General features: G+C 45.7%; 1 protein-coding gene across 2 annotated transcripts in view; it reads left to right on the top strand.

Moving 5' to 3' along the window:
* Positions 1-8,034: 8,034 nt before the first annotated feature.
* Positions 8,035-20,554, top strand: part of FSD1L (fibronectin type III and SPRY domain containing 1 like) — a 30,515-nt gene continuing 17,995 nt past the window's right edge. For both annotated transcript variants that reach the window (XM_084305202.1, XM_084305201.1), the window contains exons 1-4: positions 8,035-8,169; positions 12,054-12,149; positions 13,114-13,245; positions 17,497-17,598. In XM_084305202.1, the coding sequence (XP_084161328.1) occupies positions 8,155-8,169; positions 12,054-12,149; positions 13,114-13,245; positions 17,497-17,598 (345 nt within the window). In that variant the 5' untranslated portion in view covers positions 8,035-8,154. The remainder of the gene's footprint in view (positions 8,170-12,053; positions 12,150-13,113; positions 13,246-17,496; positions 17,599-20,554) is intronic.

Raw genomic sequence — 20,554 nt, 5'->3', positions numbered from 1 at the left:
ACCAGCACTTTGTGATTAAAACCTCCCTCAGTTAATGATGCTAGCAGAGTGCCACATGCTGAGTCCCCAGAGCTTTTATGTTCTTTATTACCCACCTCTCCTCTGTAAGACCACAGCTGGAGGGTGGCAGACCACCCTGGCCCTGTACACATGGACATATACATGTAAGCTCTTCTAATTGCAAGTTTGGCCCTGTGTTGGTCTCATGGTGTCCTCTTCTGCACAAACCCTCAGCATCACCTGCTGAGAGCAGGGACTGAAGCAGCCTGGGATGCAGGTGGGGAGAGGGAGTGCAGCCAAAGGGGCCTGCTGACACCCAGGTATAGGGATGCTTGTGGGGACACGGCACAAGTCCTGGGATAGAGCAGAATAAACCTGCAGAGCTTTGCTGATCTGTCCATCTCCACACAGTGCCTGTCATGCCCCCAGAGGGCAGGCAGGCACTGTGGGGAACAGGAACAGGTCAGCTTGGCCTCAGGATGCAAATGAGGGCTGGTGCATCTCTTTCCTCCTGGACAGGACAGCGCTGGTGCTGTCGGGGACAGGGCTGGAGCTGGCTGCCCTTGGGAGGGAGCTGTGCTCCTCGGGCTTTCTGTAGAAATAGAAATATGTAGCAGTTTGGCACTAGTAGATGAAGTGGATGGAGCCGTAGGCCAAGAGAATGTACTTTTAATCTTTTGTTTTTAAGCAGAAAAAGTGTAACACAGAACCAGTTGAAACTGGAATACCAGAGAGCAGGAAAAAGACTTTAATTACAAAATTTCCTAATCTTGAGGTAAGAGGAGAAGAGAAGCCACACATACAGAGAATCACCTGGAGACATACAGAGACCAATCAGGAGAAGGTGAAGCCCCGGGCCCAGAAATGCTGCTGATGGATGTAGATGGCATGCAAAGGAGATGTGGAGGAGCAAGGACTGTAAATTAGGCTAGTGGAAAACCAGGTTCCCTCCTTGGAGGCACCCAGCTGTAGCACTCATAAAGAAAACTTAGTGGAAAAATCTCTCAGTTTATCAACTCAGCAGAAACCTAGGATTGAACCCTGCTGCCATGGCTGGCATGCATAATCCCCACAACACTTTCAGGCCATTTGCACCTCCCAGGGAAAAGAAAGAGGATTGCCATCCAGGCTGCAGCCTCCTGCTCCAATCTGTCTGGTCTCCTGCCTCCATGTGTGCAAGAGTTTCCTCCGGGCCTAGCCCCTGGCACCCTGCTCAGTCACACACCAGGCTGTGCTCCTCTTCCCCCCCAACCCGATCACCCCTGGCTCTCCTCCCAGCAGGCGACTCACAACCTCACAGTGCCATCAGGTGGGTGATCGCTGCCTGTACCTGGAGCACCAGGAGCCTTCTCTGCAGGACACACACACAGGGTGCATTCACATCACCACTGCTTTCGTGCACTGGGAGAGGAGGGCAGAACGCAGAAATGGCATGAGCAGGTCCCAAGCCCATGTAAGAGGGCAGTGGCTGATCCTCGCTGGGAAGCAGCTGCAGGAAGCCTCGTGTGTCGTCCTCGCCATGTGCCACCAGTCCCAGCATCTCCTTGCTGAGTGGCAGCCACTAAGGCAGCAGTGGTGGCCCTGGGCATGCAGCAGTTTCCCATAGGAGTCAGAAGTCCTTGTCTGCTATTTGCTTGGAGAACCTCCAGTGAGGGAAGGGGGAGGATCCATGTGGCTAGTGTGAAAAACAGTGCTCCTTAACTTGTAACAGTCAGAGCAGTGATAATTTTCTTTGTGGAGGCTTGTATGATGCACTGTTTTGGATTTTTGATGAAAATGGTGGTGATAAAACACCAATGTTTTGGCTGTTGCAGAGCAGCACTCACAGAGAGCCAAGGATTTTTCAACTCCTGGTGCTGCCCAGCCAGCGGGGAGGCTGGGGGTGCACCAGGAGTTGGGAGGAGACACAGCCAGGACAGTTGGCCCAGGCTGTCCAAAGGGATGTCCCATGCCATGGGGTGTCATGGTCAGCTAAAAAAGCTGGGTTAAAGAAGGAGGAAAGGGGGGATGTTTGGAGTGATGGTGTTTGTCTACCTAAGAAATCATTACATGTTGTGAGTCCTGCTTTGCTGGAAGTGGCCAAACTCCTACCTGCCGATGGGAAGCAGAGAATTAAGTCCTTGTTTTGCTTTGCCTGCACATGTGGCTATTGCTTTACCCAGTAAGCTGTCTTTTCTTAACCCATGAGTTCTTGTACTTTCACATTTTTGATTCTCTCCCTCATCCAGCCTGGGAGAGTGAGCGAGTGGCTGTGTGGTGCTGAGCTGCCTGCTGTGATTAAACCCCAGCAGTATGCCAGCACCAGTCTTTCCCTGCAGGCTAAAGCTTTTCCTTCCTCATCTCTTCTTACCTGCTGCTCCCTCACCCTCTACTAAACAAAAACATTCAGTAGCAGACACTTTTACCATGATGTGCTTGCTTTTATACCACGTGAAAAATCTCCCCTTCCTTGCTCCTTTTCCTTCTGCCTTTTCCCCACTCTGCCTCTTTTCTTTCTGCTCATGCCTGCAAGAGCTTTTCAAAACGTTCTTTTAAAATGTGAAGTGACTTCTGGGCTGGTGGCTCCAGGCCAGCCCTTCATATGTGGTGGCTAAGAAAATGTACTTATTCACTGCATTTTGACACGGGTCAAAGCTTACTGCAATAGGCACTTCAGCACGAGAGGAGCAACCTCAGAAACTGACAAACTGTTAAGAGCAGAAGAACTCAGCCTTCATCTTCTCGGACAGGTGACTTCTGAGAAATATCCCTAACTTTGTTTTCACATAATGGGATTTTATTTTCTTTTCATTGGGTCTTGCAGACTCTCTTGGCTCTACTTGAATGGTGTACATAGTTATATCCTACCTGTATAGGTATATCCTGCATCTTAAAGGGTACCTCTCTCTCTCTCTCTATATATATATATATGAATTAAACAAACAAACAAATTCACAGTAGTTAACAAAAACTTGGCTCGGTCCTTTTGACCCTTACCTTGTCTGACAAAAAGAGTAATTAGTAGGAGAACAAAACACAGAGGGGCAGGGCTGAAGTGGCCCCAAAAGCAGCCAGCACCCCCTGAAGCACTGACTCCGTAGGAACAAAGGCAACCTCCAGCTACTGGAAACGAGCACCAGGCACCAATCCTGCTCTTCCTAGCATTGCCCAAGGAAGTGCTGAGCACTGGGGAGGGTGCATGTCTGCCTCCCAGCACAGTTGCTCAGGGTGCTCCTACCGATGCTGCAGAGAAGGACACTTTGCCCTGGAGGGGTTGTTCTGGATCCCGGAGGTGGCAGGAACTTGGTGCTGTGCTGAGGTATCGCTGTGCTACTGGAGGGCTGGCACCAGCACAGGGCAACAGCCTGACCCCTGACTTTGTTAACAGAACTGTTTTTACTGGGCTTGGTGCTTCCCTTTATTACTGCCAGAGCTCATTTATTTTCACATAAAGCCAGTTTCCTGGGAGGGAAGGCCAACAAGGGGAGCATCCTGGTGGGGGTCTGTTACAGACCCCCACCAGGATGAGGAGACGGATCAGGCAGCTGGCAGAAGTTGCGAAATCGTCAGTGCTTGTTCTCGTGGGGGACTTCAACTTCCCAGACATATTCTGGAAGCACAATGCAGCCCAGAGAAAGCAGTCTAGGAGGTTTCTGGAGAGCGTGGAAGATGCTTCCTGACGCAGCTGGTTAGTGAGCCTACCAGGGGTGGTGCCCCGCTAGACCTTCTCTTCACAAACAGAGAAGGACTGGTGGAGGATGTGATTGTCGGGAGCTGTCTTGGGCAGAGTGACCACGAGATGGTGGAGTTCTCCATTCTTGGCGAAGTCAGGAGTGGGATCTGTAAAACCACAATCTTGGACTACAGCAGGGCCGACTTTGAACTGCTGAGGACACTGGTTGGCAGAGTCCCTTGGGAGGCGGTTCTGAAGGGCAGAGGGGTCCAGGAAGGCTGGGCGCTCCTCGAGAAGGAAATCTTAATGGCTCAGGAGCGGTCTGTCCCCACGTGCCCAAAGACGAGCCGGCAGGGAAGAAGACCCCTGGCTGAGCAGAGAATTGTGGCTTGAGCTTAGGAGAACAAAGAGGGTTTGTAATCTTTGGAAAAGAGGGTGGGCCATGCAGGAGGACTATAAGGATGTTGCGAGGCTGTGCAGGGACAAAATTAGGAAGGCCAAAGCTCATCTGGAGCTCAATCTGGCTACTGCCATTAAAGACAACAAAAAATGTTTTTATAAATACATCAACACAAAAAGGAGGACTAAGGAGAATCTCCATCCTTTACTGGATGTGCGGGGAGACTTAGTTACAAGAGATGAGGAAAAGGCTGAGGTACTTAATGCCTTCTTTGCCTCAGTCTTTAGCAGCAATACCGGTTGTTCTCTGGATGCCCAGTACCCTGAGCTGGTGGAAGGGGATGGGGAACAGGATGTGGCCCTCATAATCCACCAGGAAATGTTTGGTGACCTGCTGCAGCACTTGGATGTGCGCAAGTTGATGAGGCCGGATGGGATCCACCCAAGGGTGCTGAGGGAGCTGGTGGAGCAGCTGGCCAAGCCGCTTTCCATCATTTATCACCAGTCCTGGCTATCGGGGGAGGTCCCAGTTGACTGGCGGCTAGCAAGCGTGACGCCCATCTGTAAGAAGGGCCGGAGGGCAGACCCAGGGAACTACAGGCCTGTCAGTTTGACCTCAGTGCCAGGGAAACTCATGGAGAAGATTATCTTCAGTGTCATCACGCGGCACTTGCAGGGCAAGCAGGCGATCAGGCCCAGTCAGCATGGGTTTTTGAAAGGCAGGTCCTGCTTGACGACCCTGATCTCCTTCTATGACAAAGTGATGCACTGGGTGGATGAGGGAAAGGCTGTGGATGTGGTCTACCTTGACTTCAGCAAGGCTTTTGACACCGTTTCCCACAGCATTCTCCTCAAGAAACTGGCTGCTCTTGGCTTGGACTGGCACACGGTTCATTGGGTTAGAAACTGGCTGGATAGCCGGGCCCAAAGAGTCATGGTGAATGGAGCCAAGTCCAGTTGGAGGCCAGTCACTAGTGGCGTCCCCCAGGGCTCGGTGCTGGGGCCGGTCCTCTTTAATATCTTCATCAATGATCTGGATGAGGGCATTGAGTGCACCCTCAGTAAGTTTGCAGATGACACCAAGTTAGGTGCGTGTGTCGATCTGCTTGAGGGTAGGAAGGCTCTGCAGGAGGATCTGGATGGGCTGCACCGATGGGCTGAGGTCAACTGCATGAAGTTCAACAAGGCCAAGTGCTGGGTCCTGCACCTGGGGTGCAATAATCCCAAGCAGAGCTACAGGCTGGGAGATGAGTGGTTGGAGAGCTGCCAGGCAGAGAAGGACCTTGGAGCATTGGTTGATAGTCGGCTGAATATGAGCCAGCAGTGTGCTCAGGTGGCCAAGAAGGCCAACAGCATCCTGGCTTGCATAAGAAGCAGTGTGACCAGCAGGGCTAGGGAGGTGATCGTCCCCCTGTACTCAGCTCTGGTGAGGCCGCACCTCGAGTACTGTGTTCAGTTTTGGGCCCCTCGCTACAAGAAGGACATGGAGGTGCTTGAGCGAGTCCAGAGAAGGGCGACGAAGCTGGTGAGGGGCCTGGAGAACAAGTCCTACGAGGAGCGGCTGAGGGAGCTGGGCTTGTTCAGCCTGGAGAAAAGGAGGCTCAGGGGCAACCTTATCGCTCTCTACAGGTACCTCAAAGGAGGCTGTAGCGAGGTGGGGGTTGGCCTGTTCTCCCACGTGCCTGGTGACAGGACGAGGGGGAATGGGCTTAAGTTGCGCCAGGGGAGTTTTAGGTTGGATGTTAGGAATAACTTCTTTACTGAAAGGGTTGTGAGGCATTGGAACGGGCTGCCCAGGAAAGTGGTGGAGTCACCATCCCTGCAGGTCTTTAAAAAATGTTTGAATGTAGAGCTTAGTGATATGGTTTAGTGGAGGACTGGTTAGTGTTAGGTCAGAGGTTGGACTCGGTGATCTTGGAGGTCTCTTCCAACCTAGACGATTCTGTGATTCTGTGATATTTGATTTCAGTTCTAGTTCTCATGAACTCTGTGACAATTCTGGGCACTGAAGTGGTGCTTTCCTTAGTGTTAATTGCACCAAAACTATGCAAAAACCATCTCTGTTCAGTTTTCTCTGACACCAGTTACAGTTTTTATTATTGCCTTACTGACTCAAACAAGACTGCGACCCAGAGCACAGCTACAAAAAAAGCCACCGTGATTCTCTGGCACCAGGGCACATGCTGGAAAACCATGTGTGGGAGACTGCCCCGAGGGAAAGAGGCACCGACAACAAGAAATAGAGGAGAGGACTCGAAGTGCAGGTGTGTGACAGAGTGGCATCTGTGGGAGGGCAGCCGTGTCTAGTGCCTGAAGCTCACATATACAAGAATAAGTGGGAAAGTAAATAACTGCAGAATCTAAAAGTTAGAAGGCTGTCTGGAGAAAAACAGAAGGGCACTAGCTGAGTGGCTTAGGAAATATTCTCTCTTGAGACTTCAGAAGCGTTTTGAAGCAGGTTTGGGGGCACATGCAGGTAACAACCTTTGTAAGAACATGCAGAACACCAGGAGCGTGCACAGGCCCTCTCACCAAAACCACAAAATTAATCCATGTAAAGTGTATGCATAAATAAAAATGAAAATTGTGTATTTACATTTGTGTATATGCCTACAATACTTTTACTGTTTTAGTATTTTTTTTTTTACCCTTAGGAAGACACAATGGGTATGTGCAATTTTAAAGAAAAAGTCCTATTCTGAAAGGATGTAATCACTAAGAAGATGAAATATCTCTGAACTTTGGAACTGCTTGCTGCTGGTTTGGTATGGAACAGAAATGATGTATGCAAAGGGAAGATGGCTGGAAGGGTTGCAATGGAGCAGTCCCAGCCATCATTCAGCTTACCTGTTTGCCAGGGGTGTTTACCAGCCACACACCCTGGCAGCTGCAGGCTGCTGACTTCCATAGAGGTGGTCTGAAACAATCCAAGAGATTTCTGAGGTGTCCTCAACCCAAAGCCTATTGTGTTTTTCTGTTCAGGGCTAGCAAAATCAGCAGGCGTGCAAGACAGAGCTGGGCTGCTCTGCCATGGGTAGCGAGGGAGAATGTCCTGGTATCAGCAGTAAGTGTTTCCCCTGCAGATGTAAGACTCCTTGTTTCTTGTCAGACTGAGGTGTCAGCCCAAGCAGGCAGTCTTCACTGATAGCCATGATTTTTCTTCCTGATCTTTTGTATGAAATTTCCATTTGTGAGAAGCATAAAATGAGCCTATAAAGTGAAACTGCGCATGACAAAGCGAGGGATGTTTCCTTGAATTTCTCTGTTGAGTTTTTAGGCCTGTGGACTGTTAGCAAAGATGACGGGAAAACGCTGGGGCAAATGCTAACAGAGCAATGCATGTGAAATTATTAGTTAGGAACACAGAAACAATTAACTCAGGACAAAATAACCGGTTTATCTTCACAGGAACAATTCAAGCAGGTGCAGCCACGAAAAATACTAGCACGGGTTGTGGATGTTGCCTGGAGGAAAGGAAATACTGGATAGCTGGAAGGTGCCATAAATGATCAAATGGCCACCAGGGCCTGGCCTGTCCCTTGCCAGGTAAGGTAGCTGTGGGAGACCTGGAGGCAGTGCTGAGAGGCCAGAGCGATACATCCTGACACCTTTCTCCTCCAGCATTTCCCCTCACCCATGGCTGGCCGTGGGTGCAGGTTTGAGTGTGCAAGGAGGGGAGGCCGAGCCCCCATGCCTGCCGCGGGGCCTGCTTGCACCCTGTGGGCTCCTCGGGGCAGACAGAGGATTGCAGATAGGGGTACAGAGGGCTCGCGGAGACCAGAGTGCCTTTAGGGAGGTTTCCTGCACTGTTATGTAGGAAACCTGCCGCGGCCGCGATGGACCCATCGATCCGGGCGCGGGTCTCGAACCCGGGTCCCCAGCGCCGCCTCGCCCCTGCGCCGCCGCCTCCCGCCCCCCTCCCCGCCCTCCGGCTCTAGGGCGGCCGCCGCCCGCGAGCATGTGCAGAAGCCCGGGCGGCATCCTGGCGAGCCCTCGGCTTGGCACAGGCGGGGGCGGCGGCCGTGGCCGTGGCTGAGCCATCGGTGGCGGAGCCTGACGCCCCGGAGCAGCCTCCCGCCTCGCCCCCCGCCGCGGTGGTCGCCATGAGCGAGCAGAGGGTGAGTCCCGGCACCACCGCCCTCAGGGCGACGGGGAGGGGAGGGGAGGGGAGGGGGGGGGGGCTCTGGGGGTCCTGTCACGGGCGGGTGGGGGGGGGGGGGGGGGGGGGTATAAGAAGTGCAGGAGATCAAATGCGTAGAGGCTGGGGAAGCAAAGTCTTATTTTTTTATTTTTTTAATAAAATAAATTTTGCTTTTCTGAAGCGAAACTGGTGTAATTGGTTTGTAATTGGCGTGCTTTTTGGCTTCGATGAGGCCCCCCCCCGGCTGCCTCAACAGGTGCTGTGCGGCGCCGGGTGCTGGCTGTTGGGGGAGCGGGAGGTGGTCTGGCTGCTGCTCTCCTGGCACGGCTGCGAGGCACCACATGATGCAGGGCTCCATCTCCTTTTTCATACCCTTTCATGTGCCCATCAGCACGCCGTTGCTTTGCAGGTGCCACGTCCACGTCCGCTCTCTGTAAAGAGGGTGTTAGGTTCAGACAACAAGCGAAGGGCGTAAAGCTGAAGCACGGTGGGTATTAATGGTTGGAAAGCACATGCTAGCAGTTGAAAGCTGGCCTTCTGTTCTGGTGGGTTGGGTGTTGGTGGTGTATTGAATTAAAGCAGCAAGGTAGTTGGGAGGCTGCAGGGGTGGCCTCTGTGAGGAAAGACCTGAGCTGGCCTCCTGTGAGATAGAGACGGTGCCAGCCGGCTCCAAAATGGGCCTGCTGCTGGCAAAAGCTGAGCCCGCCAGCGATCTTGATGGTGCCTCTGTGATAACGTTACTTAAGAAAAGTCAGAAAATGCTCTGCAGTAGCTGTCGTGGGAGAAAGGAGTGAGGAAATGTGAGGGAAGCAGCCCTGCAGCCCCCCAGGTGAGTGCAGCAGGAGGTGCTGCAGGTGTTTCTTTTTTTCCTTAGTTTAATTTTCACTTTTTTTTTTTTTTCCCTTTTATTTTTCACTTTCCTAATCTGTCACTAACTGGCAATAAATTCATAGGATCATAGGAGGGTTTGGGTTGGAAGGGACCATAAAAATCTTCCAACTCCAGCCCCCTGCAATAGGCAGGGATGCCACCCACTAGGATGCCAGGGTGCCCAAAGCCCCATCCAGCCTGGCCTTGAACATTTCCAGGGATGGGGCAGCCACAGCTTCTCTGGACAACCTGTTCCAGTGCCTCACCACCCTCACAGCAAAGGATTTCTTCCTAAAGTCTAGTTTAAACCTACCCTTTTTTTAGTTTAAAGCCATTACTCTTTGTCTTATCCCTACAGCCCCTGACGAAGAGTCCCTCCCATGCTTTCTTGTAGGCCTCTTTCAGGAAAGAAATATTGTGTGCTGTTGGTGGGTATTTTTAGGCCTCTTTCGTCTGTGTTTGCAGAAAACATCTTAATTTTGTTCAAGTTCGATCAAACCTGGTATAATTTTTGTTTGGAGAAACGTGTGTCTGGCTGAAAAAGATCCATACTCACTGGTCAGTTTTCCTTTAGGTGTGGTAAAAACCTTGTTTGACAGTCATCTTAGAGCTGCTGCTGTGTATGTCAGATCGGCTGTGCAAAGGCTTCACAAGCACTCTTCAGATCTTTTCCTTTAGTCATACACAGCTATAAAAACCCAAAGCATGGTCCAGTACCATGTACAAGAAGACTATTTTTTTTTCCACATGGTAGAACTGAGTAAGCCCTAAAATCCTGCTTGAAAGAGGATTGGGAGTTTTCTTGTTCATCCAAATTGACAGTTATGTTTATAGGATCTAAGGCTTAACTGTGGGCTGACATGCAAAAACAATTGCTTCTGGTCAGTACTGAAGGCAGAAGCAGCTGGCTGGATGATGGCATCTCATCTGGCAGCCTGTGTACAAAGGTGTCTTTAAATATGTTCTATTTGAACCAAACAGTGAACAGATTCTGTGAGGAAGTGATAAAGGCTTACTGTACTGAGCATTTCTGAAAGAAGCCAGTCTGGCCTTGCTTCTTCTCCTTACAGTCCTAATTCCAGTTATTGCTAGCAGTCGCCTTGTGTCTTTTACAACATGCATTGTGGAAATGCTGTGTAAAGCAGTAGAATTGCATTTTTCCTCTGCTAGAGGTTCGATACAGAGCATGACACTGCAAAAAGGCAATGGGACAGGGTAACGGTAAGCACATTGTAGAGAGTCCTTTGAGAAATGCTGAGGAAGGGAAGAATAAAACAGGAAAAAAACACACAGCCTTAGGACTGTTGGAGAAGTTGCTTGTAAGGCAGGTCGCACATCTAAGTGGGTGCTATGAAAGAATAAAACATCCTTTCTGCTTTTTGCAAACTAGCTCAGTAGTAAATGGTTATTAAGAAATTGCTCATGGGAGGGGGTGGGGACGAACCTTTGTGACATCTTTTGGGTAGTCTAGGTGTTTACGAGGTGTGCTTATTAGCTCCCTGCCTGCCTTGATTTCCTGTATGTTGTCCTGTTACAATGCTAAGCTTGGCAACTTGAAACTCAGTCCAACTGATTAATTTCAATTAAGATAGCTTCATTTTCTTAAGAAGCCACATAAATCCAGCATTTTAGATTCAGATCTGTTTCTAGAACGTACACGTTCAGTATTCCAATCTGTTCAGAACTTGAACTGTAGAATTAGACTTAATTTTAAGTACCAAGCATTGATTTGTTTTTGTCGCATTCTTTGAATGAGTGACTTCTTAGCAAAATTAAATTTGTTAGACTGTTTAATTAAAAAAACTGTTGTGATATCCCTAACAATTTTGCATGTTGAGTGCGTATTTTGTAAGCTTAATCTACTTCTTTTTAAGTGGCTGGAGGTAGTATACAACAGATATGAAATCTTGTTTCTCTTTCCCAGGTAGCAGTACACTTCTGTCTTTGAGGCTGTTCTCAGTTGGACAATACAAAGTGTTTACCAAAGGATTTTACAACTTGCGGAATAAGTTTAAAAATCACTCTTAGTTGTACTCCACAGGTCACAGAATCACAGAATCAAAGGGTTTGGAAGGGACCTTGAAAGACCATCGGGTCCAACCCCCCTGCCAAAGCAGGTTCCCTAGAGCAGGCTGCCCAGGTAGGCATCCAGAGTCTCCTTGAGTATCTCCAGAGAAGGAGACTCCACAACCTCCCTGGGCAGCCTGCCCCAGTGCTCCCTCACCCTCACTGTGAAGAAGTTCTTTCTCATGTTGGTGCGGAACTTCCTGTGCTTCATCTTGTGGCCATTGCCGCTTGTCCTGTCCCCACAAACCACTGGAAAGAGGTTGGCCAAATCCCTCTGTCTCCCACCCCTCAGGTATTTATTCACATTGATGAGATCCCCTCTCAGTCTTCTTTTCTTCAGGCTGAACAGACCCAGGTCTCTCAGCCTTTCCTACTTCCTGAGTTGAGCCCACTCAGACGCTCCCGAACCACTCCCTTGTCAACAAGGGGGGAGACCTCCACTTCCCGGACCCTTTCTCCTCCCTCCAGGGTCGAGGAGTCCCGGGGGGGTAGAGTCCTTCAAACAAAGACTGAAGCAAAGAAAGCATGCAGTATCTCCGCATTCTCGGTGTCTCCCGTTACCACGACACCTGCCTCGTTCAGCAAGGGACCTTCTGCAGCACTAATTCTATCATCAGAGTGTGGTGACAGTAGCTGGTCTGGTTGATTAGATGACTTGGGAATTTCAGTAATATGGGTAGCAAAACGTAAAATAGTATACTGCAGAATAAAGTCTTGAATTTTCTCAAACGAACAACTGAAGATCTTTAATTTGGTAGAACACGTAGATCTTTGATACTCTTTTTAACGACGTATATCTTGTGATCTCTTGTCAGAAGAGTTGAATCTGCCACAACTAGAACATGTGTTACGAATTTCCATATGTGTTGAAATGGTGATGACCGATGTCCTTTTGCAACTTCTTATTTGTTTTTGTAATTCTAGGAGGATCTGCAAAGGATTGTCTCTACTCTAGCGAACAAAAAGGATGAAATTTTCAACTTTATTGACATACTGAAACAAATGATAAGAAACGTACAGGTATTTATGTTAAGATTCATAGGCTGTACCTCAAAAAGGACCAGTTTTCCATTTTTGTCAGCTGTAAAGTGGTTGTGTACTGTATAAGGAATGGGCTATGAGAATCAAACTTAAACTATAACTTTGTGTTGGAACCACATAGGAAAACACGTTACTTTTGAAGTGGAAGGTATAATGGTACCTCCATTTGAAAGGTATAGTGTTTTTGGTTTTCTGGAAAAACAAACAAACAAAAACCACTACTTTGGGGGGTTTGATTTGTTTGGAAGAGAAAATCTGTTTCTGATGCGTGACCTCAAACTCCTGTTATTTACAGGTAGTCTGTTCTTTCAGACATCTGTTTGGCAGATTGGATAATGAGAACATCTAGATACTTCAGGGAAATTATTTGTTCTTTCCCTTTTTAGTAGTTGCAAATTATTGGGCTTAAGTCAACAGTTAGATCTGTTTTAGGGCATTTTGCTCTAGGTTCAGTTTTCTGCAGCCTGTCAATAAGCAACAAGTTGTTTCTTGTTAGAGCTGAGCCGATTTAATTGCTGAAATGGAAGTACTCCAGCAGATTTTTAATCTCCTTTAAATGCAGTTCATAGTTTTGCAGGAAGTTATTTTATCTGAAACTGGATATCTGCCTCTTTAAAAGCATCAGGTAGCTACGATATAATTGCAAGAGGGAAACGAAGGCCTTTTAGCATGGAACAAAGTTGCCATATAATTTGGTTCTGTGCAGGTTTCTGAGTATCACAGAAGTTTTCATGGATTTCTGCTAGTGCCCTGATGTTATGTCTGCTTAGGAGGTATCTATTGTTCTTAGTGTTTTCTCCTCTTTGCTAAAGTGAGGAGCAATAACAAGGTATATAGTGGTCTTGGCAAAGTGTATTTGGGTGAGCAATGTGATTTTCTGCCTAAAAGGCTAGTCTGCATGGTTTCCAGTAAAAATTGCAACAGTCTTCAATTCTCTTTTTAGGTAAACTCTTCTAATGTGTTCCATGAGTTGGATAAAGAATTTGATGCTGTGCATTCAGTGCTGGATGAGGTGAAGGAGAGTATGGCCAACGCTATTCAGCAAGAAAGGACTGAAAAAATTCAAGCTCTGAATGTAACTATAAAATTTCTTTTATCTAGTTGCAAAAATTTTCAGATGTAGTTTTAAATTGCTATTTTAAGTCTTAACTTGAAAATGAGGCTATGGTAGTCTTGCAAGAAATACAGTGACTACAAGGTAAATGTCTTCTTTCGTGTAAGTGCTTCTCTGGTCTCTTCTAGGATTCTTCACGGTCTCTAGTACGTTTATGTTCTGGACATAGTTATATTGATAGAAAGTGGTACAACCTATAACTTACAGATGGAGAAGGACTTAGTTATGTTTGCTGCCATCATAGCATGGTTTGGGTTGGAAAGGACCTTAAAGGCCATCTAATTCCAACCCCCTCCCATGGGCAGGGACCTCTCCCACCAGACCAGGTTGCCCAAAGCCCCATCCAGCCTGGTGTTGAGTACCTCCAGGGATGGGGCATCCACAGCTTCTCTGGGCAGCCTGTGCCAGTGCCTCATCACCCTCTGAGTGAAGAATTGCTTCCTTATATCTAATCCAAATCTACCCTCTTTTAGCCATTACCCTTTGTGCTATCAGTACACCCCCTGACAAAGCGTCCCTCTCCAGTTTTCCCATAGGCCCATTTTAGGTACTGGAAGGCTGCTGTAAGGTCTGCCCGAAGCCTTCTCTTTTCCAGGCTGAACAACCCCAACTCCCTCAGCCTGTCTTCATAGGAGAGCTGCTCCAGACCCTTCATCATCTCTGTGGCCTCCTCTGGACTCGTTCTAAGAGGTCCATGTCCTTCTTGTGCTGGGGGCCCCAGAGCTGAAAGCACTCCAGGTGGGGTCTCAGGAGAGCAGAGCAGAGGGGGACAATCACCTCCCCAGCCCTGCTGGCCACGCTGCTTTTGGTGCAGCCAGGGTATGGTTGGCTTTCTGGGCTGCTGGCGCACAGTGCTGGCTTGTGTTCAGCTTCTCATCAACCACCACCCCCAGGTCCCTCTCCTTAGGGCTGCTCCCAATCCATTCTCTGCCCAGCCTCTATTTGTACTTGGGATCGCCTTGACTGCGATGCAGGACCTTGCACTTGCACTTAGTCTTGTTGAACCTCATGATGTTCACACAGGCCCAGCTCTTAAGCCTGTTCAGGTCCATTTTTTATTCAGAAAATTTACCTTCACTTAGCCAGACAGTTTAAAGAAACTTGAGGAACTGTTTCTTAAAACAAATTCCACAGGATTCCTTATAAGGTTTGCTTTATCCTCATACCATAGACTTGGTGGTGTAAATCATTTCAAAATGGGTACACCATATAAGTTTTACTTTCCTGCCTCCGTTTTTGTATTTCTGCTTTAAGTCCTTCAGAAGAATCTCAACAGACATAGGTCTGCACACATCGATGAATACCTGAATTTTAAATATTTATTGAGAAGCACTTATTCTTTAAATAAGTTATAGAAGAATTTCATCTGTGGCTTGTATCAATTATTTTATGTTCTAGTGAAGCAAAACTGAAGTTAGTCTTGCAAATAATTGTTCAGGAGGGGAAAATTATTTTAGTAGTTACTCTTATGATTGTCTGACTTGACTGCTGAGAAGTGTTCTGTTAATTTTGTTAATATCTGTTAGTTTTCTGGTGGTTAATCTAATTTGATCAAACAGGGTGTGGCTTAGCCACATTCTGAGGGCTCATCAGTGCTGTACAGTAGTACCATGAATCGCTGCCTGGTATCCGTGTTAAACATGAGAGCTGCTATTTAAATCAGGCACGGATGAAGACGATCGGAACGTTGCAGATCACTGATGTCATGAAGTCCTCTACTCATCTCTCAGCTGAGGCTGTTCTCTGACTGCAGGCATAAGGGATATTTTCTCTGCTTGATGACAGATCAAGCTTCCTCTGTAACCAAGGCACTGCAAGAGTGCTTTTCGTAACAGTCAATCTACCACTCTAACAGAGGAAGACTTGTGCTGAATGTATCAATCCAAACCATTACCTTTTGTTTGGAACTGAAAACTTATGTTAGAGGAAGTCAAAGAGCTTCAGTAAGGTCTACAATTCCTGTTTAAAGGAATTGACTTGCTTAATTTGTCTCCTTGAAGTGCTTATACTCTAATTCTGTAGCTGATTGGGTAGATGCCTTTGAGAATAAGCTGTAACTTGAATTACTTTGCATAATATCACAGAATCACAGAATTTCTAGGTTGGAAGAGACCTCAAGATCATCGAGTCCAACCTCGATGATAATAGTTTAAATGACTTAGGATTTACTTGTTAGGTTGGTCCTTCACAAATAATTTCCTTGGAAGTTAATGCTGGAAAACAGAAATTCTTCTTTGCCCTTGCTTTGAAAGTACTTTTTTTTTTTTTTTTTTTTTTTAATTTTATGGCTGTGTATTTTAATGACACTGAAGTACTTATTTTTAGTTCTCAAATAGTGATGTATATGTGAACTGGTCATATAAGCACCCAGTTACTGTGTCACTTCTGCAAAGCTGTTTGGAAATGCCTCTGGCATTTGCTGCTCTTTGAGGTGTTTGCTTGGGACATTTTGGCAGCGTTGCAGTATATCTAGGTTTGTCAGCTTTGAATATCCTCCAAAGAGGAGAGCAACTGTGTTAGATGAATCACAGCTCGCGTTAACTGCGTGCTTCCGGAGTTACCTGGAAACTGTGTGTAAACCTTTAACAGCTGTTAACTACTCCCTGCTGCTACTTTATCCTTGAGCAGTGAATTTGAGGTGCATCTGAGGGCACCTGGGGGCTGACCAAGGTCAATCCACCCCACTTGCTGTCATGGTTTAACCCAGCCGGCAGCTAAACACCACGCAGCCGTTCACTCACCCTCACCCTCCCTCTCTGGGACGGGGGAGAGAAATGGAAAGTGAAGCCCGTGAGTTGAGATAAAGACAGTTTAATAAGACAGGAAAATAATAATAACAATAATAATAATACAATGATGATAATAGTACTACTACTAATAATATGTACAAACAAGTGATGCCCAATGCAATTGCTCACCACCCGCTGACCGATGCCCAGCCTAACCCCGAGCAGTCCGGCCCCCTCCCCCCGGCTAGCCACCCCTATATATTGTTCAGCATGACCCCAGATGGTATGGAATACCCCTTTGGCTAGTTCGGGTCACCTGTCCTGGGTCTGTCCCCTCCCAGCTCTTACTGCACCCCCAGCCTGCCCGTTGGCGACAGAGCGAAAGGCTGAGATGTCCTTGGCTTGGTATAAGCACTGCTCTGCAACAATTAAAACATTGGGGTGTTACCAGCACTCTTCTCATCCCAAGCCAAAACACAGCATTCCACCAGCTACTAGGAAGAAAATCAACTCTGTTCTAACTGAAACCAGGACACTTGCCAAGACTAGTTACATTTGTGAAGTGCCTGAGAGACCTGTCTGTTCTCAAAGTTGGTGCAACTTCTAGTTGCTTTTGAGCCAGTGACTACTTCGGAGTCTTGTTTAGTCCTTTCCCAGGTGTTTTAGAGAAAATTAGTTACTTGATGATTTGTTCTGAGATACTAAAGGATATAAATATCATGTGGGTTGAAATGCATCTTGAACAGCTATACAAAAGCTGCTGGCAGGTTTAAAATACGCATCTTGTTTGACCTTTTTTGTATGTTCAGAGTCCTGCGGAATACTCAAAATTATTCTGTTTAGGGGTTATATGCATAGTTTGTAATATCAGAAGTTCAGTGTGGACTACTTTATTTACTGTAAATAGTTTATTAGCAATAGTGTTTTAGTTAACCCTGAAAGGAGTTTCTCTTACTCCCTTCTTTCTCTATTCCCGTTCCTCTATCCCCATACATTATACTGCAGCGTTCTTTTTTAGGATTATCTTATGCCAATTTTGGAGCTTGCAGGAGAGAAACTATCCTTCCTTTTTTCAACATCATTTCTACATTAGGCAATATCAATTCATTGGTGAAGAAAACTTCTTTAAGTAGAAAGAGAGGTATACGTGGATTTAGGCATTTCATTGCTTATGATATCCTAATTTTGGGAGAAACAGGCCTTAAAAATCAAGTCTGTCTGTTAGGCTTCTGCATGCACCACCTGCTAAGCTGTTTCCCTTTTGGATTTATAGCACATGCCATGAAACACCATGCACTTGTCAAGCACAGTGAAGTTCTTGCTAACACTGAGTATGTCAGTTGTAATAGCCTCGACTAGCTAAGGTAACTTCTAAGTTGTCAGGAAGTCATAGCAAAGTTGTGTAGCTCTATTATGGTAGCTTGCAAATCACTTTTTTAATGTGAATACATCAAATTACTTTGACTTTCTTATTTTGCTTCAGAATCAGCTTGTCCAGTGTAGCAGTGCACTCAAGAGTTCTGAAGAGCTGCTGGAATGTGCAACAACGATACTGAATGTTAAGAACCCCATGGAATTCTCAAAGGTAAAGAACATTAAATGGATATGCATTAAGCAGGTGTTGGTATTTGGCTCAATTTGCAACAGCCTTTGCGTTACGGAACTGGACCCTGCAAACTTAACAGGAATACTGGTTCTAAGGTTTACAAGGCATATAAAAACCACAGTTAATGCTCTGTAGAGGAGTTAAGTCAGTAGTCTTAAGTTTTAATTTTCTTTTGTCAACCTATTCTATGAATGTCTGGAATTCAAAGAAGTTTAATTTGTGGCCAGGGTCAAATGTGATTGAGAGAATTCACAGAACTGCATGAACAAGCTGAAGTTTTTTATGTGTTCTAGTTCACTTAGTATTAGGGTCTTGCACCATAGCTGTACAACTCTGGGCAATTCCTTGCAGCCTTAGTAACTCAATCAGAAATATAGGGTTAACTTGAACATCTGTATCAGGCTGTTTTCAGCATTGGCCATTGTGGACCCAACTGAGACATCTGGTGCTGTGTTCCAGATGTGTAGGGTCTGTGGCTGGGAAGAAAAAAAAAAGCAGAGCCTACACTCAGGCCCTGTATAAATACACAACCACATTAACCTGTTTCAGCCTTCTTTCAATTCTGGTATCAATATTACTTAATAATGCTAAACTGTATGTGTAGAAATGTTTGAGACCTTACATGCTCAGCTGTGGGGCTGGTATTCATTTGTCCATCATGGTAGCTAATATATACAATATCTAACAAAATAGATATTTTCTTGTGTAGAGTGAGGGGAGAGGGAAAGAAATTCCTTCTTCCAGATAACAGTCAGTGTTTACCAAATCTGTATTGATGCTAGGTAAGTCAACCCAGAAAGTGAAGGTGAAGTAAATCTCTGTAAAATTCAACTTGGTGTGAGTGATGGCCACATCTCAAAGCCATGGCAAGTGTCCTGTCACTTGCCCTTCTTTACGTGACACTTGAAAAAACATCTGTGTTCTAACTGCAGCTGTTCTTAGATGACAAGATGTGTTTCTGTTTTGCAGAACTTAATGCAAGCTGTGGATCTTTAATTTGCAACCCTGAACTCTTTAGCTGATCTGAAAGATTTTATGAAACTTAATTCAGGGCAGCTCTTCCTGTACTCCTCCATACCTTCTAATGTATTTGTAAACACCGAAGGCAGGAGCTGGATTTGGGCCACACATCGAGGTTCTAATACAAATAACGCATACATTGTTACAGGCTATTTCTAAATTAGAGGCGATGTGTCTGACTGGAAGAAGAATATACTTACAAACTAATAAAATATTTCTAGATATACACTGACTAGGTACAGCAGTCTCTGTGTAATGTACTTTGCTGAAATAATCCTCACGCTAGTTGCAGGCAGGGTCAGTCTGCAAATCCAAATCCAAGAACCAATTACTTCTGCCTTTCTGCATTTTAATTGGAGGAACAAAGACACAAATTACTCCACTGTCTTACACTGCCAGTTGTACCTTTTGGCAACATGTTTGTGTGGAAGTTGCTTTCTGAGTGTCAGCTTTGATTCATTTGCCTTGAGGAGTGACAATTCTTAAACTGAATGTTTTTCTTTGCACTTTCTGACTTCTCACAGTGACGTGTAAAGAAGTGTTAGCTCTTGAGAGCTATGTAGAATGCAGCTTTGGATTAATTTTAAGTTGTTTTACAAATCATCTCTAATGCTTTTTTCAACTGACCATGCAAAGGAAAGTTATTTGAATGTTTACTGGAAGAAAATTTCTTTAAATTTAAAAATTTAAATCTGAGGCTTAAGATACCAAAGTCCATTTCACTGAACTCCTGGTATCTAGGATTTTAAACTTTAATTACACCTAGATTGAACTTGTAAATATGTCTCAGGTGTATCATGCATAGTAATACTGCCTTAGCTAGTAGCTCGTTAAAGCTTCTGGACTACTAATAGGAATGCCAAATGTAGCTGAAAGGGCAGCTCCAGCTCTGACTCCCTTTTATTGGTATACATTTTCTCTGGATCCTGCAGTAAGTTCAAGAGAAACTAGCGTAAGAGTAAACTATTTTTTTTTTCTGGTGTAGATTTTTGATGGCTGTGTCTGCTGAATTAGTTTACCTGGTCAAAAGAGCATGAATGCCAAACAGCACATGGGAGTGCAGTGGCTAGGTAGGATGTGATTTGACACTGCTGTGCTGCCAACCTGAGGTTGGCTGATAAGCCTTCTTTGTCAGTGGCCTGGAAACAAACTAAATTTGAAGGAGCTAGTCAGGGACTGTCTTGCAGAGAATTTCTCATTGAATTCTGAATATCACACATTCTACAAGATGTAGAGGTTACAAAGAAGGCTTTGTAAGTAACAGTCATGTCTACAGCTGTCATGTAGGAAAATCCGTAGTAGTTCCTATGATAATTTTTTGTTTTACATGAAACAAAGCTACCTCTAAAGCTAAATTCTTTATAAACATTTGTTCTTTCTATTTCCCACTTTGGAAATATAAAATTGATTTTATAGCAGGGAAATCTGTGTTTTTTTTTTTAACCCCCCTCACAGAGTGTGTTTTTTTATTTAATGGAAACATTTGGAAGTCGTTCACTTTTGTTTGACTTACAGGTTTAGTGATGTCGTGTTTTTGGAAGGGAAAGTAGGTAAGATGAACTCTGTCTTAGTAGCAGTGTTAACTGTACGGACTCAACACACCTAGCTAAGCCATCACAACTTGTACAATAACATTCTGTTTTAGGTTTGCAAATCCTCCTGGTGAGGGACTGGGATTTTGTAATTTCCAAATATCAGTTAAGGTTTATCTTTAAGATATGCCATTATTATTTTTGCATTTGCTTCAGTAGTATCATTTATATGCCGTGCAATACTGTATTTTGTGTTTTGGAGTAATGGCATATAGAGAGAACCTTTTAGGAGGCACAGTCAGAGTAGTACAGTAACTTTCAGAAGGAATGTATTGATCCTATTTTTTTCCTTACTTGTGAATATACATCTGAGATAAATGGGG

The sequence above is a fragment of the Netta rufina genome, assembly GCF_964035555.1.
Source record: "Netta rufina genome assembly, chromosome: Z".
In the NCBI taxonomy this organism is placed as follows: Eukaryota; Metazoa; Chordata; class Aves; order Anseriformes; family Anatidae; genus Netta; species Netta rufina.
This window is presented reverse-complemented; position numbering and strand designations above follow the sequence as displayed.